This window comes from Triticum urartu, chromosome 1 (assembly GCF_003073215.2).
Source record: "Triticum urartu cultivar G1812 chromosome 1, Tu2.1, whole genome shotgun sequence".
In the NCBI taxonomy this organism is placed as follows: Eukaryota; Viridiplantae; Streptophyta; class Magnoliopsida; order Poales; family Poaceae; genus Triticum; species Triticum urartu.
The window spans coordinates 428409559-428433362 of NC_053022.1; the positions used below are offsets into that span (position 1 = coordinate 428409559).

Consider the following 23804-nt stretch of genomic DNA (forward strand, 5'->3'; position numbering starts at 1 on the left):
TCTGAATTAAACGGTACAATGGGTCGCGCACGTGCATAGATGAATCACCCTACTTTACGACGACCACCTGGCCTTTCCTTACGACCGGAAGGCGACAAGCGATTAGGTGGCCGGGTCACACGAAGACCGCGGCCGTACTCTAATTCGGCTTCATGTGTCTGCGAGTCCTGCGTAGGTGGTGGAGTCGCGAATCCTTGTTGCGAACCTGAAGCGTAATTGTAGGCGTATGGTTGTGACTCCGCGGGGATAAAAGATGGGCCAATAACGTCCCCTCCGAAAAACTCTGTAACTAATGATGTAACCGGGTCGCCAAGATCATGTGATGTTCCCCGGAGGCATGTGTTGACGCCATGATCATGTGATGCTCCCCGGAGGCCTGTGTTGACGCCGCGTTGGGTGTTCTCATCGCCCCAATTAACATCAGGTGTGTCCTGCACATAGAAACATTTTAAACAAACTGTTAGAGGATAATATATGATATCATTGTAAATGCATTGAAATGTAAACATGACTACCTGAGCATATCCCTCTCCTATACTGTCTGGCCATTGTACGTGGTGCTGGTTTAAATCTGGTACACGAGTCTCCTCGGGCATGGGGATCCCTCGCGTGGAGAGATACGGCTGAGATCCCCCACCTTGGGTGTATGCATCATATCCTGTGTACGCATATGGGTTAGGGGAAAGAAACTGCTCAGGCATCGAATCCAAGCCCGTGCCATGCCCCTGAGATGTCTGCCCCTGACGTAGCTGCATCGAAGAAGAGCGATGCAGTGGCAGAGATGAGTCATGTCGTGGCAATGTCGTTCTAGTACTCGGACCCTCCCCCCATTGCTCATGGCTCGTACGCGCCTCGCTCGGTCTGGACGACTGCGCCGCACTCGGTCTGGACGACTGCGCCGCACTCGGTCTGGACGACTGCGCCGCACTCGGTCTGGCTGACCTCGCTACCAGCATGTATGCTCCAGTGACAACGTCGTCGCCTCTACCGCATCTGAACTTCTTTGCCACGAATTGTTGCAAAAGTTTCTGGAATGTCTTGCGATATGGGCCCTGGGCCGGCATGCTATCCGTAGCCATATGCCCTACTTCGTTGACATTTTCAAGCTGAACAATATTTGGATGTTATTTAGTTCAAATGATTATGAAATGATGGACCTACAAAAGTTACAAGTGATTACCATCTGGTCACGATAGTAAGCTGCATGCAGCTCAACATGTCTCCGCGCCTGCTCCTTTTGTGTGAGATGTGTTGGTATATTAGCTGGCTGGCTGGCCAGGCTAGCACGTGTGTTCATGCAGTACCACTGCTTGTACGCTTGATCTGTACTTCCATCGTACGGTCTACAAAATTAAATAATTACATAAACCGTTGTGATGAAAGCAAAGCATCTTCACGCATTGTATGATCATCGTAAAAAAATAATGTACATAAAATATACCTAAGTTGATGCACTATATCTGCTAGCGCTTCATTTTCCCACTTGTGTACCCATTCAATGTTCTCTTCCCTCCAATCGTATAAACTCCAACCCTTGCCCATATTGGTTAGCCTGCAAATTATGTAACAAAGTGTGAGTTTAGTAAATTAAAAATGACACTAACTATTTAGGGATGTCACATCTTACTTATGTGTTTCCTCGTCGATACGTCTGGGAAAAGGTGGTGGAATTTCTTGATAGAGACCGAACTGTCTCATTACACGCTCTGGGTTGTAAGGCTCAACACACCACAGAAACAATAAGTTGCAGCGAGTCAGCCAGAATGCACTATCGGTCAACATGCCAGGTGTGAAGTGTCGAGCATCAAAGACCATTTTTAGCTGGTCCTGAGTCCACGGGTTCCATGTGACTTCTGCCTCATCAAGTATCTCAAACTGCTGGTGGTACATAGGGTAACAATTTTTCGCAATATCTGGAGACCAACGTTTCCGTGCCTTTGTCCACCTGGTGGCCATAGTTGCGCAAGCACCCTCGCTAAAGTCGTATGGGTATATGGGTTGTACTATACGAGGTCGTCCTACAGGGAGGTATTCCCAGGACCACAACTGTAGAAACTCATAGGCGACACAAAGTAATGGAGCTTTTTGTGCGGAAGAGGTTTTTTGCGTGGCATCACACAAGCCTCTGTATGTATGAGATAGCATGGCAGAACCGAAGCTGTATTTTGGCTGCTCGGGTAAAGGTTCATCTACCATATTCTCTGCAATGTAGATGAGACCAGGGACAACAATGTCCCCATGTGAATTTGGAAATAGATTCCCGAGGAGCCACAACAAATACGCAAACAGATGTCTTTTTCTCGTCTCCTCATTGGCGAAGCTAGAAAAATTAAGAAAGTTATCACGAAGCCAGACGAGTGGGATGCCCCGAGGGTTACCAGAACGTTGTGATTCTGGCATTTCCATCCCAAGACGGGCTGCTATATCTAATGCCCAAGATGGAGACACTCGTGGAGAGACTACCGGCTCACCTCTAATTGGTAGAGCAGTGATCATAGAAACATCTTTTAGTGTAGGTGTAAGCTCCCCAAAACGAAAGTGAAAGGTGTGGGTTTCAGGTCTCCACCGGTCAACGAGGGATGTCAAAAGGGATGGGTCCGAACATACTTGGTCGTTGCATGATGTGAGCCTAGCAAAACCTTGTAGTCCATAAGCGTCAAGGTGAGCAAGGAATTGATTGTGTATTGGCCATGTTTTCTTTATGGTTCGAAGTCTGAAAGGCCGATAATCATGCTTACTATTTGGTTTCAAAAATAGGTGGCAACGGTGGCCGGTGTCATGGGGCCCCTGCAAAAGCACTGGCACTTCACCCATAACCTGCACACAAACATACAAATATAAATTACGAGGAAGACAGAAATACAAATGCAAATCAAAATTAACTTAAACAATACAAAGAGATACGATTTACATTAATTATCTGAAGTTAACATGAGGAGTACAATAATACAAAGAGAATCAATTTAAATTTAATATAAGTACACATAACGGGTAGAAATACAAATAGACATGGCGAGTACATATATATCAACATCATGCGTTGTTGTTGGCTCAATACGGGCAGTCTTTGCGTGAATGTCCAGGACACCTCCAAACGCGGCATCGCCTTGGTTCTACCATCTGGCTATGGTCCATGTCATTGCGATGACGCCTAGACTGACATCGTCCCTTTGCGGTTCTCATCAAGTCGGTGTTCGGAACCCATTTCGGCCCATCTGGCCACAACATTTTGTAGTTCATATCAATGCCCCAAGCCCAGAACTCACCGTTCCAAGTGTTGTACAGATTGTACATGTTGAAGTACGGCGATATGTATTGCTCGACGCTGATTTTTTGAACAGCAGCCGCCCGGAGCACATGACTGCAAGGGTAGCCCTCAAGCTTGGGCTTGTTACAAGTGCACTCACAGGAGGTTGAGCCAAGGGTGACAGCTTGCTTTTTTGATCCTCTGTGGTGACCCTTAACGTACTTGGCTCGCACATTGACCTCCCACTTATTCCTAAGTGCGTCCACTTTCCTGCAGCCATGACTTTGGGACTTCTTTGCTTTCTCGTCCAGATGTCTTTGCATCTTCTCGGACCATGGCTTGTTCAATTCAACTTGTGCTTTGGCGACGGTGACCCTGTCTGCAAAGTATAACAGGGTCCGGTTCCAAGTTTCTTCAATTAGGGCTGTGATAGGCAGTGCTCGCACCCCTTTAAGAACACCATTGTACACCTCTGACATGTTGCTGGTCATTATTCCATACCGAGCCCCGGTGTCGTGAGCCTGCGCCCACTTCTCCAAATGAGGGCAATTCTCGGTGATCCACTGGCTCAAATTTATGGCCGTCCTACGACCCCTCTGGTCTTCTCTCTGCGGCAAGGCCGCGCGGTCGATCTCACCATTGATACCTGCCCATATCGCATTCATTTTGGCTTCAGTTTTTTACATGCACATCCTCTTGAATAACTTGAACCAATCCTTGTTTTTGAATTTGGAGTAAAAGTTTGCTGCCAAATGCCTCATGCACCACCTTCCCTCTAGATCGGGCCAGCCCCACTCTTCTTCCGATGCCTTAATTATTTCAAGAGCGCTTAATAATCCAGTGTTGCGATCAGAAATGATGCAAACACCTTTACGCTCTTTCACGACACCAATCTTCACGCAGCTCAGGAACCACAACCAGCTATCTTTGTTCTCGCTCTCGACCAATGCATATGCAATAGGAAGAAGCTGATTATTTGCATCCGCTGCAATCGCCACCAATAGTGTGCCCTTATACTTTCCAGTGAGAAAGGTACCATCAACAGATAATACCGGGCGGCAGTGCCTGAAGGCTTGTATAGTCTGGGCGAATGCCCAGAATAAGCGGTCCAGGATCAGCTCACCCGGGTTCATTGGGTTTGGACGTTCTCTCCGCCAAACTTGAGTCCCCCTATTAGCACTTGCTATTTGATGAAGCATTCTAGGGGCATAAGAATATGCCTCCTCATAGGTACCATACAAGTTCTTGAATATATTTTCCTTCGCACGCCTAGCCTTGCTGTAGCTAACAGGGAATCCAATTAGATCCTCTGCATCTTTTTGTAGAGCCCTAACACTAATGTTGAGACTTCCCTGCACAATTGTTTCCATCGTCTGTGCCACAAATTTTGCTGTCACATTGCAGTGATCTGAAAGAGTCCCAGTTTGCTCACAGGTATGCTCCACTATTTTTGTGATATGCCATGACTGACATACCCCAGGCTTCAGTCTAGCGAGAACTCTTCCGCGGCAACCTTTCGCGGTGTGGATGCATATGACCTTCAACTCTTTTTTATCAGACTGTTTCACTCTATGCTGGCGGTGGATGCCGATTGCATAGCTACCCATTGCCTGGTAAGCAGACTTCTTATCTGGGAAAACTTGCCCAACATCCAGGCTTCCCGCTCCTAGGCCAGAAGCAGAGTGAAATTCGTTGGTGATGCTCATATCCTGTAAAAACCCAGGTTGCAGTGCCGCCGCGACCGCCCTCTGAGGAGGAACATCTTCTTCTCCGCTTGACTCCGAAGACGCAGAAGAATGATCATCATCATCTAGCGCCTCCGGCAATCCCTCCACGTGTTCGCTCATGTCAACGGCCGCCGACCAATATCCTGTGTCATACACAGGCTGGCCACCCGTCGGTTCCGATGGGCCGATGCTAGGGGCTGATGTGATGGCCAACTCGACCTCACCACCCCTGCTACTGCATCCGGCAATATCAGTGACTGAAATGAACTCCACATACACCATCGGCTGACCATACATTGAGTTATTGAGATTGCTTGCAAACCTCATGTACGACCCCCACGACCGATCACCTGTGACAGGCCGCAAACCCCAACGGGCAACTGTCCCATCATTTCCTCCGTCAATGATGAAGGCCACCATTGTCATTTTTTTTTCCTGTATCACTGGGCCAAACACCGCTCGGATGCACCTTCTAACAGCTGCGTAACCCACGTTGACCATGTCTCTCACCACAACTGTAGTCGACTCGCACAAGGACACATCCACCCCGAATGGACCGTCGCGTAAACGTTCCCATAGTACACTACTAAATTTTCCATAGTACCTAACCAACATACATGTTTACATTTCAAATAATTAGTAACTGAACATTTAGTAACGATGACAACATTTACATATCTTATGACTAAAATAATAACCGTATTTTCGTTATAATTATTCAGTTTGTTTTTAGAATCATTTGCTTAGACTTTAAGGGGTTGTTTGGTTAACGGGTATTTAAACATCTATTTTTCTCAAACTTGTCTACGAGCGTAACAAACTTAAACTCTGTTTGCTTTTCTCTAACTACCCCAAAAATATCCTAAAATAGTTCTCGTAACATGCAAAAACATAGCTTCTGGAGAAACGACTATTAGTAAAATATGGTTTTCTACATAATTTTCTTACAGCAGGTTATGACAAAACTGAGGGTAAGTTGTAACGCCCCAAGACCGGAGTTTCAGATGCCTTCCAGGGTTTCCGGGTTTTTCGTCATGTGAGTTTTTTTGGTCCGTTGCATTTAATCTTTGCATCATGTGCATTGCATCATGTCATCATGCCATCATCTCATAAATCTTTTGCATCTCAACTAAATAAATCGTATGGATCTTCGATCCATTTAAATCGAGGTAAGGATGACTTCTCTTTATAACATACCCTCCCGATATTTAGGGAGCTATATTAAACCATTCCATTGGCTTGGAATCACCCACAAACACATATGCACCGTTCTTCAAATTTCCTTTTATCCTTCTCAACTTCCCCTTCTTCCTTTGGGGCCTTTTAGTAAAATTGAGTGGCAATTTTACTTTACCCATAAATGTCCCAAATCTGCCCATAAATCACATATATTGTGTAGGGTCACCTCCTATAATTTCAACCCATTTGGAGTTCATTTGAATGGGTTTCGAAATTCGAACTTACCGAGTTAAATCCAGCGGGTGTGGATTTTACTTCTTCCAAAAATCATCAGGCCATTTTTTGTCAAATTCCTCATATTTTTATGACTCTGGAAAAATTATCCCCGTGCCCAACTCTTTCTCTAACCTTTCTTTTCTTCCTTTTTCTTTCTCTTTATTTTCCGTTTGGAAAAGAGTTTTGGAGAGAGAGAGAGAAGGAGCCCAGCAGCCTGGGCCTCCCAACCTCCCGCGCCGGCCCAAGGCCAAGGCCCATCCGCGCCCCATGGTTAACCTAGCTAGCTCGTTTCCCTGGCCCGATCTCCCCCTCGATCCCTCTCTCCCTCCTAGCGCCGCCAGAGAGAGAGGATCGAACCCATCTCCCGACCTCCTCCTTCCCTCGATCCCCTCCTCTCGAACCCGCTCGCAGGCCCTCTCCCGATCCCATCTCACTCCCGCGCCGCCAACCTCCACCAGGACCCGCGAGCCCGAGCGCCTCCTGCCGCGAGATCCACCAGGATCACGCCGCTGCCCCGCCTCCAAGTCTACCCCGCGCCGACGACCCTGCAAGCTGCTGTCGCACGCCTTCGTCCCCGCGCCGCGAGCAGCTCCCCTCCTTCGTCCATGGCGGCCGCCGCACCTGTCAAGTCCCTCTCCATAAGTGCCTGCCCCGCCACCATCTCGACCTCGCCATGGCCTCCGCGCCGCCGTCCTCCATGGCCGCTGCCGGCTGAGCTCGAAGCTCCGCTGCTGCACCTCGTCGCCGGAGTGTCTCCCCTCTGCCTCCCCTGCAGCTGCTCTCCGGCAGCTCGGCCGACCTCCTCTGCTCCGCCCTGCGCGTCCTCGCCATCCAACCACGCCGCCGGACTGCTACCTTGCCTCCCCGACCTGAACTAGCTCAGCCCCCGGCCATCTTCGGCGCCTCACCGGCCGAATCTGACTCCAGTGGCCCGTCCCCGTCGGGATGACCTCCACCACAGGCCAACCACCAAGCCGGCTATGCCACTGTTGTCGCCTGGCATGGCCATGACCAAGACCCGAGACTTGAGACCCGTGGCCTCCGCTGTTAATTTCCGTGGACGCCAAGTACCTCTTCCGGTGATCCGGACATCTACGAGCCGTGTACCACTACAGCCGGTGTGTTTTTCGTCAAGTCCGACTACGACACAAACGACTACACAATGACTCCGAAGAACATGGAAACGCCAAGTTCCTCTCCGAACGTGAACGACTACCATCGCTGAGACCGCAAGTACCACGACAACCCCGAAGGGATGCGGACCCGTCAAGTACCTCTCCGAAAAACGAGCATGTACCACTACGTTCGGAGACATCGGATCCGCCAAGTCCAACAACGAATGGGTACAACTACCGACGACCCCGGACATCTACGAAAACGTGTGCCACTACCGTCGCGAGTACCTCTACGTCGTCATGTACCCCTACTTCCCACGACGACCCCGTGAACAACTACTTCCCCTTCGACACGTGTACCCCTACCGCCGAACTCGGTCCGTTCCGATAACACACGCTTCGAAGGTATAACCCCGAGACGATGCCCGTAAATGAATGCATGTTGTATGAGATGCACCCTTGTTCGATAACGTCGCCCCTCTTTTGCCTTGCCACCGACATGTGGGAACTCGGTATTCGAGAGCACCCCACATTCTATCGCATGTCACGCTCCCCGTCGCATTTTCTTTTGCACCGGGATCTCAATCGAGTTACCGGAACCGATATGTTGCCGTGGCATCATTTTTGGATTCGTTGCCGTGGCACCCCTTTTCTTTCCACCACGGTGACAAATGCTTCATAAAGCTCTTATCAACATTTTCTTAAAAACTTGCATAAACTTGTTCATGTCATCCGCATCATGATAACAACAATTAAAATGCTTAAAATTGTTGTTGCATTAAATTGCTAATGCATATGGGGATTTACCGAAATTGTTGTTCGTTGCTTCCGGCCTCATTTAACCTTGACTAGATAGGTAGTTTTCATTTGTTTCCCCTCTTGCCATGTTTAACAACATTTAATATGGTTGGGTACATAAACGAGATCGAACTAAATAATTGATGTGGTGCTCCGTCAATATGCAACTCGTTGCATATTGAGCTCCACTTAATTTGTAGGATTGTTTGTGCACTTTGCCATGCCATGCTTCTTTAAACCGGACATGCATCATACTTGTTTTGCGCATCATGCCATGTTATGCGATGGTTGTTTACTATGTTGTGTGCTTCTTTTTCCGGTGATTGCTTCTTCGGGTTGGTTCCGTTAACGTCGAGTTTGTGAGGACCCGTTCGTCTACGTCCGTTTGTCTTCTTCATGGACTCGTTCTTCTTCCCTGTGGATTTCAGGCAAGATGATCATACCCTCGAAATCACTACTATCTTTGCTATGCTAGTTTGCTCGCTCTTTTGCTATGCCAATGCTACGATGCCTACCTTTTGCTTGTCGGCCTCCCAATTGCCATGTTGAACCTCTAACCCACCATGTCCTAGCAAACCGTTGATTGGCTATGTTACCGCTTTGCTCAGCCCCTCTTATAGCGTTGTTAGTTGCAGGTGAAGATTTGAAGTTTGTACCTTGTTGAAACATGGAGATGTTGTTCCTTGTTGGAACATTTATTTACTTGTTGGGATATCACAATATATCTTATTTAATTAATGCATCTATATACTTGGTAAAGGGTGGAAGGCTCGGCCTTATGCCTGGTGTTTTGTTCCACTCTTGCCGCCCTAGTTTCCGTCATATCGGTGTTATGTTCCCGGATTTTGCGTTCCTCACGCGATTGGTCTATAATGGGAACCCCTTGACATTTCGCCTTAAGTAAAGCTCCTCCAGCAATGCCCAACATTGGTTTTATCATTTGCCACCTAGCCTTTTCTTTTCCCTTGGGAGTCGCGCTCCTGAGGGTCATCATTATTTTACCCCCCGGGCCAGTGCTCCTCTGAGTGTTGGTCCAACTGAGCGATGTTCGAGGCTACCAGGGGCAACTCTGGGCTGGCTTACCCGACGTCTTGCTCATCTGAGTGTGCCCTGAGAAAGAGATATGTGCAGCTCCTATCGGGATTTGTCGGCACATTCGGGCGGTGTTGCTGGTCTTGTTTTACCCTGTCGAAATGTCTTGTTGTACCGGGATACCGAGTCTGATCGGAATGTCTCGGGTGGAGGTCTATTCCTTCATTGACCGTGAGAGCTTGTCATGGGCTAAGTTGGGACACCCCTGCAGGGATTTGAACTTTCGAAAGCCGTGCCGCGGTTATGGGCAGATGGGAATTTGTTAATGTCCGGTTGTAGAAAACCTGAACTTGACCTTAATTAAAAAATGAATCAACAGTGTGTGTAACCGTGATGGTCTCTTTCCGGCGGAGTCCGAGAAGTGAACACGGTTGTTGGAGTTATGCTTGGCGTAGGTAGTCCAGGATCACTTCTTGATCATACTTTCTCGACCGTGCCTTGCCTTCTCTTCTCGCTCTCATTTGCGTATGTTAGCCACCATATATGCTAGTCGCTTGCTGCAGCTCCACCTCATACCTTTTACCTTACCCATAAGCTTAAATAGTTTTGATCGCGAGGGTGCGAGATTGCTGAGTCCCCGTGGCTCACAGATACTTCCAAAACCAGCTTGCAGGTGCCGATGAGACTGTGCAGTTGACGCAACCAAGCTCAGGAGGAGCTCGATGAAGATCTTGTCATTTGTGGTGTTTCGTTCTAGTTGATCAGTAGTGGAGCCCAGTTGGGGTCGATCGGGGACCTTTGTCGCATTTGGGGTTCTTCTTTTATTTTGGCTCCATAGTCGGGCCATGATTATATTTGGTTCTTGTAATGCTTTATTCCTGTAATTGTGTGAAGTGGCGATTGTAAGCCAACTATGTAATCTCTTTCCCTTATTATATTACATGGGTTGTGTGAAGATTACCTCACTTGCGACATATGCCTTCAATGCGATTATGCCTCCAAGTTGTGCCTCGACACGTGGGAGATATAGTCGCATCGAGGGTGTTACATAAGTACTTGCTATCCAAACAACCACTAAACATAATATTACGATAATAACATTTTAATATCATATGAGTAAAATATCTAATTTCTTCCGGCATGATATAATGTTTTTATATCATACGATAAAATTCATTTATTTACAAATAATAATATTTGCAGCGGCATGACAGTACATCAATATAAAAAATATTAACAAAATTACGGCGTCATTTTATACCTTAGGTCCAATATGGATGTGCTTGCAAATGCAATTAAGCGTCCAAATAGTTTGAATAAATATCCGTCACCAGTAATATATGAACGGAGTCAACCTATTATCACATGAACATCAATATTAAACACGGATTTTTCTTTCTGCTATCAAAAGTATGAAAATAGCACTTGCATGTATGTGGTCATCATCTCAAAAGGGATAGCGAAGATGGTAACACAATTTCTTCAATCACGTCATCTCCTCCTTGTTTGCTACTAAGATGAATTATTTTACCTAATTACATATATCATTAAGTACATTACCACCTAATCTTAACATATAAAATTTAGATTATTGTGACATAACAAAGTAGACCTACGGTTTCCTAACCATAAACTTATTAATAAACATACCACAAGAAATAGCATACCACATGCAATGAACATATAATTTTTTTTCTTAATTACCGTATTAAGAGCTTCTCGCATGTCAATACAAATGTACGCAACTAACATTGATACAACATCTTCAACCTACTCTTATCAAAAAAATAGTTTAAATGTTGTATCCGTCGTTTGAATTTTTTCCTAACCTCTAAGCACTAACATCACATAGCTAATGACGAGCTAAATGACTAACTAATTACCACCGTGCATCACAAAAAAAAATCCATGTATTGCAAAGCTCATACCTTGATCTCCCCCTTCGTACTTCACTTAGCACGGAAAATCCTACTCCAGAAACTCAAAATGACTTCTCCAAGTGCTGAAATAATGCCTAAAACAACATAGAGTACACACTTAGGAACTAATCAAACAGAACAAAAACATCATGCATGCAAACAAAACCAACAAAAATGGATAGATCTTACCTTAATCTATCTTTTCTTCAACTTCACCATCTTCAAAAACCAACTCTAAATCGGCCAAAATCACGAGTGAAAGTGGCTACCAAGTATTTCCTTCTGTGTATTCTTGTAGACTTAGACAGAGCAGAGAGGCAGTGAAGGCAACGAGAGATATTCGAGAGAGTGTATGCGCAGCCGCGGTTGTGCGTATATAAAGAGGAGGAGCATTGTATTGTCGGCAGAACGAGGTACACTCACCCACCGCAGCCTCGGATTCCAGCATCGCGGTGTCTCATCACACGCAGCAACTACACCGCTCTCGGGTGTCGGCAAGAAGCGGAAATCACGCAGGCAGGCTGCGGGAATCAGATTCCAATTTACAAAGCATCTGCGAAAATCACGCGCTGCAGCAGGCCGTCGAAATTAGCGCCGTCAGGTCGCTGTCATAGAAATCAGCGCCGTCAGGGGCTGTCGGGCCGCATGCGCGCTGCCGCCTCACCCGGTGGCGGCCGGGCCCGCGCCTCGCATTTCGTGAAGATGCTGCTGTCGGCCTGGGCGCGGCATGGGCAGCAGCGGCCGCCTCAGTCAATGGCGGCGTGGCCCACCTGGCCTCGCCCGTTACGTCGCACTGTGCCGAATCCGTTATACCGCGCGTGGCCGCCTTCTGCCGTGGCGGCCGGGCCCGCCGCCTCGTGGTGTGGCGGCAGGTGACACGTGTCACCTGCCGCGCCTGCCGCCACTAGAGAGGGGGTCTTTTTTGACAATTTTATCCGTAGGTAGTCTTTTTTGTCAATAGCGTTCGGCAGGGGGTCCTTTTGGACAAAAAAATCTATCGACCAATACCTCTTCCAAAAATGAGCAGCTGCAGTGTGTGATTTGTCTTTACAATAGGATGTGCGTAATCATACTGTTCAAATGAAGGCTCTACCAGGATTTCTGGTCAAATTGGGGAAGAAACAATTCAACCATTGTGTTCATTAATACTTCATTCTCCCTGTTGCTGCATTTGTGATAAGGCATGAGAGAGTAGGCATTCTTTTCTTTTATTTTTACTTCCTCCGTTCCTAAATATTTGTCTTTTTAGAGATTTCAACAAGTGACTACATACGGAGCAAAATGAGTGAATCTACACTCTAAAATATATCTACATACATCCGTATGTGGTAATCCATTTGAAATCTCAAAAAGACAAATATTTAGGAACGGAGGAAGTAGTATTTATGAATGTATTAAACCTTTACAAGTGTCCTGTTTGGTTTGAAGATGGAACGCATGGCGGATGGTGGCTAGTCTTTTCCTGAGCATCCTTCAACAGGTTTTGATTGGGCGCGTCGTTCTTATCTATTTTGAATTTGGTTGGTGCATTCATTGCCAATATATTCATCACATGAAATGTGTGGGACAACTGAACATTGCCGTCCTTGCTTCCATATGAATGTTTTGCCCAGCTGTCTGCGTCGTCATATGGACTCGATGCATTCTTTAATGTGCATATGGGGCATCTATAGGATATAATTATCTCAGAAATGCCCAGAAGTTTGGGGGTTTATTGGTTTGTTCATAGCAGGGCAGTACATGCTCTCTTCACTCTTGGTATTGCTTTTGCCGGCCAGCAGAAGAGGTTATGAACACTACAGTCTTATTAGCTTGATCAAGATCTACCTTGTATCTTTGTCAAATCAGCAATGTAATTCTGTGGAAGAAGTGCATGTATATGGGGGGTGGGGTGGTACAAGAGTGGGTGAGAGTGAGCATGGGAAGTAGGAACATGATGCATGATACTTTGTACCCTAACACTGTATGCCTATTACATTTGTGTCATGGAGGACAACTGAAGCCAGTGGTAGGCCTTGCAACCATTCCGTAGTGTTGATCAAATTTTTCGACAAGGATAGTGTTGAACAAATATGAAAAGCCTTTGATTCGTGGCATTTTAGAAGGCACAAACAAGAAAAATCTGAGATTAAATTGTATGGACCTCTTGCGTCCAACATGATGGGATAGAAGTTGGTGGCACCAAACATATCTCTTCCAGATTCTTATCTGGAAGCTAGAGCAAAAGTAGTTCGGAGGCGAAAATAAAACTGAAACCCCACAAATCAACCACCCCCGTGGGTGTGGCTAGCTCTCGTCTAGACGAGAATTAACGAGTCTCATCTAAGTGACGTTAGCATGGAAAAAGAAAAATCCTTTGAATCGGAGAGTCCGTGAATGTTGTCTATTGTCCTCTCGTATTATCATCTACTAGAATGATTGTCATCATCAAAAGATTAGTGGGTGATGGGTGATCAACAACACAAGCATTCGCTGGAACAGTCCCCGGTCTCGGAACGATTCGAAGATCACTGATTGTTTGTCTCATGTCACATCACTTACTGTAGGGAGATCAATCATGAATGAGCCCGCTCACTAATCTAACTGTTAGAATATGATTGGGTTTAAGTTAGAGATAAAGAAACAAAGGTAGGATGGTTTAAACCAAGTACTCTCCTCGATCTGTATTAATTGTCGATGGTTTGGTATAAAGTTGTACTAACTTTGTACTAGAATCAACGACAATTAATCTGGATTGAAGGGAGGTCTTGTACTCTAAATCACTCTCCCTTATATTTTATTCCGTGTGTACCCTACAAGGATCAACTCAACACATTGAACAAGTCAAAATATGTTTTCTAGAGCACCTTTGATAAATGCTGCATATAATTTAATTTCTATTTTTCCACAAGCGTGATGAAAACAATATGTATCCACCATTGTAAATGCCATGCACTTTTTTCCTTTTGCATCCTTATTAGAAGTGAGCACAAATCTCAAATTATGTATGGTTCATCGCCTCATGGTCACGATTACATACTTAGCCTTTTGTTGCTTTTATGATTGATCATTTTCACACTTCATGTGCAAAGAAGCCTCCTTTTTTATGACAAGGTCTCTTTTATTGACTACCCAAAACTGGAAAAATGAAAAATTCCATCATAACACTTTAACAATAATCTTACTAGTAGTGACCAAACGGCAAATACAAAGGGTGCACTTCATACTCCTGTCATGTCTGAAATTTTGGATCGTCGTAGCTGGCTCCATGCGTACGTGTACTTCATATTCTTGTCATGTCTGAAATTTTGTATCGTTGCAGCTGGTTCTGTGCGTACAATCAAGCCGGGGGTGAGCCACCGAGTTGTCACTCGCCAGTGCGTTGGAGAAAGCGGACGGGAATTATTGGCCCGTTTGGTACGTTTAGAGTTGGATGTCCTCGCAATTCTATGATTTGATAGAATCGAACCGTGATCCATGAGTCGCATCTTATTTTTGTCAAGCAGAGATCCCATCTCAGGAAGTAGCAGGTGATGATCGGCCTGCCTGGCGTGATGTGGAAAGATCATCCTGCTGGAACAAGGCACGATCAATGACCGTCCTTCTTCTTCATTACAGCTATTATTAACGTGGTGGTTTAGGGATAAGATAGTATTATTCTGGTTGTTAGAAGAGCGCAGCTGGCGCTGTTGAGACGCATGTTTCTCTCATTTATACACTCTATTCAGAGCACAGAGATTTTTTTTAAGTCGGACACGTATATATAAAAACGGCGCAATCAATCAGTTTGGTTGATATTCATCGCCCCCCAAAAAAAAGTTCGGTAGATAGGGTCCTTGATATTCAGTAATCAAACAATGCTGACAAAACAGTTTCATCATTTCAGGTTTGAGTAACTCAACAGCACCAGTAATAATAACTTCGAAATAATATATGGCCTATCACAACATCATTAGACAAGCGCGATACTGTTTGATTAACAAACTCCAGATAGGCAGTACGTCTGGTTCATAAGATCTCAATTCACTACCAAGTACTCAACCGTTGGGACAAGCCAATCAAGATATCTCAAAGGGCTCCTCTTAAGGATGCCATTCAGGCAACCGGGAGAAGAACATGGGGAGCAACGTTTCGTTTATCACCACTCCATGTTTCTTGTGGTAGACATCATTAACCATGCTTTCCAGGTCTCCGACATCATTATTAGTCATGGCAATGTACTCATTCAGGTTATTTGTGCTTCCATCTGAAACAGGTTGGAAGTACAAATGAGTAAACGTGTTCCAAACTATGAACTGGAAAGATACCGTGCAGCTATATAAATTCAACATACTACCACAGATAATTTTCAGTTTCTAATAACTTTGTTACTGCTTCTCATTGTGTGTCTAGACATGTAAATTTCCTATGCACGACTGATTGTTCCGGGAACTACTTGATGACTAGGAGAATATGATGGTGCAATGAATTTTCACAACAAGATGGTTCAGGCATACAATCTGATACCTTCCGCAACAATTGGTTCATATTTTGGGGGTAACTCAATCCAATTCCCCACGGGGTCCTTCATGTGACTTCTGTCTGATGCAAATGATCGAAGAAATACCGGACCATGAACTACACGGAAAAGTCTGTAAACAGTAGCTGGTAGATAGTTAGTACTGATTTTCAACCCCCAAAACAAACTATCATTCATGCCCCCCTATATTTCAACGCAGACATGTATCCCTATTGGGATTTACACAGATAGCGGAGCAGAATGGTTCTAACCAAGGATGAGAACATAAGTAACATGAAAGTCCCCTTCTACACCTGATCTCAAATGAACAGTAACCCGAAAAACATTAAAAAAATGTTCAAAAAAATCTGAACTTTTTATGGCAAACTTTGACAAATGTTCTAAGAGCTTGCAAAATTTCATCATGAAATCACATTTGTGGAAGTCATGGCAAAAAAAAAAAACTAAATCAGTGCTCCAAAATACTTTCGAAAGTAGCATTTTTCAGAGTATATAGACTTTGTTTTTTTTGCCACGACTTTGCAAAATTTCATCATGAAATCACATTTGTGGAAGTCATGGCAAAAAAAAAAAACTAAATCAGTGCTCCAAAATACTTTCGAAAGTAGCATTTTTCAGAGTATATAGACTTTGTTTTTTTTGCCACGACTTCCACAAATGTGATTTCATGATGAAACTTTGCAAGCTCTTAGAACATTTGTCAAAGTTTACCATAAAAAAAATTCAGATTTTTTTGAACATTTTTTAAATGTTTTTCGAATTTACTGTTCACCCAAGCTCATTTGAGCTCGCGTGCAAAAACTTCACGTCCCATCTACACTATCTTGTATCAGTGTAACTAACACAGGCTATCATGTCCTGCATCAGTCAATAAAACAATTGCATACAAAAAAGAGTAATTCCGAACTAATATGCATCAGGTTTCGCCTATATGAGGAGATTGACACATTGTTTAAGAGTAATCTTGCATGGACACCATCACAATTTTATCTCACCAATGTTACACCTAGAGCAACAGAACCTTACCTTGCATAGATGGAGTCGCCAAATGCTAGTGGTTGAATGGCATCAGCAACGTACTGGAGGAATGGAGAAGGGAAAGGAAGACTGGAGTCCAAATCCCAAACAAGATCAAGAACATCTCCTTTGTTTCGCCTAGACTTTCATATGCACACCAAATGATTAGGTACCATGAAATGTTACTCATACAAAAGCAATGATTTTATATAAGCAATAAATGCAAATCTCAATGCATATATCAAAGCTGAGTACTAACAATGATGTATCAGAATGCCACATTGATCACAGCATCTCCCTACTGTCCATTTTTCATCTTATAGACATCAATAAAGCATAATAAAAACATATGGGAACCCATACATGAAAACAAATCTAGATTCCAAAGCCTACCATTCTTACTTAGGATAAGTTTCATTTGTAAAACCAGAAACAAAACATGGTAAATGGGATAATTGGTTGGCCATCACAAATAGATTAGGCAACTCTTGGCTAGTAACCGTGTCTGACACGTAAACCATGGTGTTAAGCAACTTTGGCATGCCAAACATGTTATGGTAAACCAAATCGTTGCCCAAATAGTCATGCTAGCCTATATTTGTGGGGCTAAGTGCGCGAAGATCCAAACATGCCCTTACTTCTAATTTATTTCTCACAATTAAGGTCTCTTACTTCATCTAAAACCTCTCACAATTCACAAAAAAAACAATTAAATTCTCGTAGAGCTCAATCATAATACCAAGCTATAGAGAAAAGCGACACTTATCTAATATAGCTTTTACCTGGATACAGATTACATGGTAATCCCACAAGACAAATCCATCATTAGTACGACTTGCTTTCTGATACCAGAGGGGAATCTGAAATTCCAAGGAAAATACAACATAAACCATAAAAATCAATATAAAAAAGGAAAATATCTGCACTACGAACTAAAATGGAGCTAACAAAAGCAACAAATACACACACTAAAAGAATAGAAGCATAGTACAGAATATAAGATAAAATCACCTTCTTTTCCTCATTTGATATGAAAACAGCATAAAGGTCATTGCCCGCAGGATCAGCAAGTCCAGCTCTAATCAGTTCCTTACATAGCAAGTACACATTTTCTTCACTACACAGTGAAAATTAAACGCAACCGTTATTCAATGAATAAAAATAAAAAAAATACTTGAATTTTGACTGTGGTATGTATAAGCTTGAGAGACACACTTTAGAAGAGAGTAAAACAAGAGAACGAAAATCGATAATTCAACACACGTGAAATAAATAAGGAAATCTGCCCATTGCACATTATATATGATGGTTTAGGAGAAGTGGCATGCAATAAACCAATAACAAGATAACCACTGTAGTTGTTGAATCATCCTCATTGTGTACAAGCTTCTTCCAAAGGGTGACTTTTAAAGCAATGTTGAATCACTAAGTAAAGCTAATAATTAATTAAATCAATCTAATCTCCAATTGCACACAAAATAAATTGCATATTTGCTTGTAGGTACTAGCAATTAGCAACTAGAGTAGTTTATGGTTACAAGCTTCAGCACGATCTTGTTCCTAGCAAGTGCCTCATTCAACTTCAAATATGATTTCACTCTAAGAGTCAAGGTTTTAAGCCTAGAACGAGAAATATGAACTGAATCCTATATCTCAACCCTAGTCTCCATTCCCATTCAGCACATCACTCACACACTCAAGCATCTTCAACAGAATCAGTAAAATCTTTATACAGGTAAATAACTGGGTAGGAAAGGTCTATCCTCATCATTAAGAAACCTTTCCACCTCCTGCCCAGAATCTCCTGTGGCCGAGCACGGCAGGAAGAATTAACAATATGTGTTGGAGCCATGGTTGTACCCAATCTGAGCAAGAATGGATCAGGGCGGAGAGATCGATTACCAGTAGTACGGGGTGTGGGTGAAGGATGCGGCATCGATGGGCGGGTTGTCCGGTGCCGCCGGATGGATAGGGGGAGAGGAAGGAGAGGGGTCTACGCCGGCGGCTGCTCCGTCGTCAGCCATAGAGACGCGAGTGCTTGGCGGCAGCCAAGAAGAATAAGGGCTTGTCGCTCGTGGGCTGGGGGGTGTCAAGGCAACTATGGGCTTATTCGGGCCCAGCAACTGTTCTAATCCCAATTTAGCGCTTCAGAATTTCTCAAAAAAACAATATTAGCGCTTCAGAAGCTGGTTAGATTGGTACAGAGCGCACAGGGGGAGTAACTAGTTAACGAGCGCTCCTTCGGGAGCCTCGCAATGATTAGCGCCACTTAGCGCGCTCTCAGCCATTCGCCACGTGCCGCGCTCTAGACGCTCCCTCCGGATTTTATATTTTTTTATTTTTCTGCATGCGTTTTCGACTTTTTAAACGGATTTTTTCTGGGTTTTTTCGATGTTTTGGTTTTCTCCCGGTCTTCCTTAGCTTTTCGATAAAAAATTTTGAAATTTTTTTGCACGAAAAAACACGTTTTTTCTGCGAAAGTCACGGTTGTGCTTTAGCGAGAGTCACGGCCGTGCCTTTCGAAAATGGAAAAAAAGCGCGTTTTCTTTTTTTTTTCTTTCGCGAGAGTCACGGTTTTGCTTCTGCGAGAGGCACGGTTGTGCTTTCGCGAGAGCCACGGCCGTGCCTCTCGGAAAGGGAAAAAAAATACGCGTTTTCTGTTTTTTTTATTTCGCGAGAGTCATGGTTTTGCTTTCCGCGAGAGCACAGTTGTGCTTTCGTGAGAATCACGGTCGTGCCTCTCGGAAACGAAAAAAGCGTGTTTTTTATTTTTTTCCTTACACAAGAGTCACGGTATTGCTTTCACAAGAGGCACGGGTGTGATTTCACGAGAGGCACAGACGTGCCTCTTTTGGAAAGGGAAAAAAACCGTGCTCCCGATTCGGTTGGTTATTTTCCTTCGATTTTTTTCATAAAAAAGTTCATCAAAACCTATTAACATAGGATCTAGTTTTGAAGATCTCGACGCGAGGAATCCAATGATGAAAACGGTTCGAGATTTGGACGCACGGTTTAAAAGATAAAACGTTTTGAATAAACGGATCTACGAAAAAAGGGAAAACTCTCAGGTTGCGACAAGTGGCGCGCTGCGTGTGCGCCACTTGTCGCAACATGGGGAAGTGGAGTGTTCTTTGCAACGAATACTCTTTAATTAGTGATTTCGGCGCACAGGAAGCTTTTCGCTACATGATAAATGGACCGGTCCATGCTAGTCTTCTTCCAGGACGGTTTTCTTTTGGTTTTCTTGGTCTGTATTCTTTCATTTTTGTTCTTTTTAAAAATTTGCAAACCTTTTCATGTTAGTGAACCCTTTTTAAAATTTGCAAAATAAATAAACCCATGATTTTTAAATTAACTTATTTTAATTTCATAAACTTTTCCCACAAAAATATGATTTTTTTTCAAATTCATGATTTTTTTTGAATTTTGTGTTTTAAAACAAATTTCATGAAACATTTTCAAATTCACAACCTTTCCCAAATTCATGAACATTCTACAAATTCACATTTTTTTGTAATGCGCGAACTTTTAAAAAATCTGTGAAGTTTTTAAAATCCATGAGCATTTTTCAAACCCACAAATTCTTTTTCCAAATTTGTGAACCTTTTTCAAAAGTCAACGGTCGACCACCAAGCGTTGATCGAGTGAAGTTTTCTCTTACTGGCGGCGCGAATAGCTCACTTGTTGGGCCGACCCAGAAAAGAAGGGCGCGTGAGAGCGGGGTCGGTAACTGGCGCAAAGGGTGACAATTAGGAGCTCTCATGCCTAAAAATATTGTTCCCTCTTGAAGAGATCAGCAGGTACGAGGATAAGAGAGACAGAGATGCCATCTGGATCTGGGGCGCAGGGCTAGCATGGTCTTGTTGCTACCGATCTGGGGCTGAAGGGTTGCGGTCGTTGCGTTGTGGCTTGGCTGGAGCTGCTGGTTTGGCTACTGCTAGCGGTGCGGCAGTTCTTTGGCCATGTTGGTAGTGGAGGATGATCCGGAATTGAGGGTTTTAATTTCATAAACTTTTCCCACCAAAATATGATTTTTTTTTTCAAATTCATGAGTTTTTTTTTGAATTTTGTGTTTTAAAACAAATTTCATGAAACCTTTTCAAATTCACAACCTTTCCCAAATTCATGAACATTCTACAAATTCACATTTTTTTGTAATGCGCGAACTTTTAAAAAATCTGTGAAGTTTTTAAAATCCATGAGCTTTTTTCAAACCCACAAATTCTTTTTCCAAATTTGTGAACCTTTTTCAAAAGTCAACGGTCGACCACCAACCGTTGATCGAGTGAAGTTTTCTCTTACTGGCAGCGCGAATTGCTCACTTGTTGGGCCTGTTGGAAATATGCCCTAGAGGCAATAATAAATTAGTTATTATTATATTTCCTTGTTCATGATAATCGTTTATTATCCATGCTATAATTGTATTGATAGGAAACTCAGATACATGTGTGGATACATAGACAACACTATGTCCCTAGTAAGCCTCTAGTTGACTAGCTCGTTAATCAATGGATGGTTACGGTTTCCTGACCATGGACATTGGATGTCATTGATAACGGGATCACATCATTAGGAGAATGATGTGATGGACAAAGACCCAATCCTAAGCCTAACACAAGATCATGTAGTTCGTATGCTAAAGCTTTTCTAATGTCAAGTATCATTTCCTTAGACCATGAGATTGTGCAACTCCCGGATACCGTAGGAGTGCTTTGGGTGTGCCAAACGTCACAACGTAACTGGGTGGCTATAAAGGTGCACTACAGGTATCTCTGAAAGTGTCTGTTGGGTTGGCACGAATCGAGACTGGGATTTGTCACTCCATGTAAGCGGAGAGGTATCTCTGGGCCCACTCGGTAGGACATCATCATAATGTGCACAATGTGATCAAGGAGTTGATCACGGGATGATGTGTGTTACGGAATGAGTAAAGAGACTTGCCGGTAACGAGGTTGAACAAGGTATCGGGATACCGACGATCGAATCTCGGGCAAGTATCGTACCGCTAGACAAAGGGAATTGTACACGGGATTGATTAAGTCCTTGACATCGTGGTTCATCCGATGAGATCATCGTGGAACATGTGGGAGCCAACATGGGTATCCAGATCCCGCTGTTGGTTATTGACCGGAGAGTCATCTCGGTCATGTCTGCATGTCTCCCAAACCCGTAGGGTCTACACACTTAAGGTTCGGTGACGCTAGGGTTATAGAGATATTAGTATGCGGTAACCCGAAAGTTTTTCGGAGTCCCGGATGAGATCCCGGACGTCACGAGGAGTTCCGGAATGGTCCGGAGGTAAAGAATTATATATAGGAAGTGCTATTTCGGCCATCGAGACAAGTTTCGGGGTCACCGGTATTGTACCGGGATCACCGGAAGGGTCCCGGGGGTCCACCGGGTGGGGCCACCTGCCCCGGGGGGCCACATGGGCTGTAGGGGGTGCGCCTTAGCCTACATGGGCCAAGGGCACCAGCCCCAAGAGGCCCATGCGCCAAGAGAAGAGAAAAAGGGGAGAGTCCTAAAAGGGGAAGGCACCTCCGAGGTGCCTTGGGGAGGATGGACTCCTCCCCCCCCTTGGCCGCACCCTTCCTTGGAGGAAGGGGCAAGGGCTGCGCCTCCCCCCTCTCCCTTGGCCCTATATATAGTGGGGAAAAGGAGGAGCAACGAGACCTAAGGCCTGGCGCCTCCCTCTCCCTCCCGTGACACATCTCCCTCCTCCCGCAGCGCTTAGCGAAGCCCTGTTGGAATCCCGCTACTTCCACCACCACGCCGTCGTGTTGTTGGATCTCCATCAACCTCTCCTTTCCCCTTGCTGGATCAAGAAGGAGGAGACGTCGCTGCTCCGTACGTGTGTTGAACGCGGAGGTGCCGTCCGTTCGGCGCTAGGATCATCGGTGATTTGGATCACGACGAGTACGACTCCATCAACCCCGTTCTCTTGAACGCTTCCGTGCGCGATCTACAAGGGTATGTAGATCCACTCCTCCCTCGTTGCTAGATGACTCCATAGATAGATCTTGGTGACACGTAGGAAAATTTTGAATTTATGCTACGTTCCCCAACAGGGCCGACCCAGGCAAGAAGGGCGCGTGAGAGCTGGGTCGGTAACTGGCGCAAAGGGCGATAATTAGGAGCTCTCATGCCTAAAAATATCGTTCCCTCTCGAAGAGATCAGCAGGTACGAGGATAAGAGAGACAAAGATGTCGTCTGGATCTGGGGCGCATGGCTAGCATGGTCTTGTTGCTACCGATCTGGGGCTGAAGGGTTGCGGTCGTTGCGTTGTGGCTTGATTGGAGCTGGTGGTTTGGCTACTGCTAGCGGTGCGGTGGTTCTTTGGCCATGTTTGTTGGGGAACGCAGTAATTTCAAAAAAATTCCTACGCACACGTAAGATTATGGTGATGCATAGCAACGGGAGGGGAGAGTATCGTCCGCGTATCCTCGTAGACCGTAAGCGGAAGCGTTATGACAACGCGGTTGATGTAGTCGTACGTCTTCATGATCGACCGATCCCAGCACCGAAGGTATGGCACCTCCGCAATCTGCACACGTTCGACTCGGTGATGTCCCGCGAACTCACGATCTAGTAGAGCTTCGAGGGAGAGTTTCGTCAGCACGATGGCGTGATGATGGTGATGATGTTGCTACCGGAACAGGGCTTCGCCTAAGCACCGCTACGATATGATCGAGGTGGATTATGGTGGAAGGGGGCATCGCACACGGCTTGGAACAATCAACTTGTGTGTCCTAGGGTGCCCCGCTGCCCCCGTATATAAAGGAGCAAGGGGGAAGGCCGGCCGGCCCTAGTGGTGCCCAAGGAGAGGAGGAATCCTCCTCCTAGTAGGAGTAGGATTCATCCTTTCCTAGTCCTACTAGGAAGGAGGAAGGGGGAAGGAAGAGAGAGGGAGAGGGAGAGGGAAAGAGGGGCCGCGCCCCCTCCCCTAGTCCTATTCGGACTCCCCTTGGGGGGGCGCCACCTCCTGGGCTGCTGCC

The 23804-nt window shown here is 45.0% G+C and overlaps 1 protein-coding gene across 1 annotated transcript; it reads right to left on the reverse strand.

Moving 5' to 3' along the window:
* Positions 1-15091: 15091 nt before the first annotated feature.
* Positions 15092-18877, reverse strand: LOC125535032 (protein N-terminal glutamine amidohydrolase). The gene is made up of 6 exons (XM_048698098.1): positions 18711-18877; positions 17820-17925; positions 17591-17668; positions 16818-16951; positions 15779-15903; positions 15092-15518 (listed from the first exon to the last, which is right to left on the reverse strand). The coding sequence occupies exons 1-6, from the start codon at positions 18830-18832 to the stop codon at positions 15355-15357; spliced, it is 729 nt and encodes a 242-aa protein (XP_048554055.1). The 5' UTR covers positions 18833-18877; the 3' UTR covers positions 15092-15354.
* Between the last annotated feature and the right edge of the window lie 4927 nt (positions 18878-23804).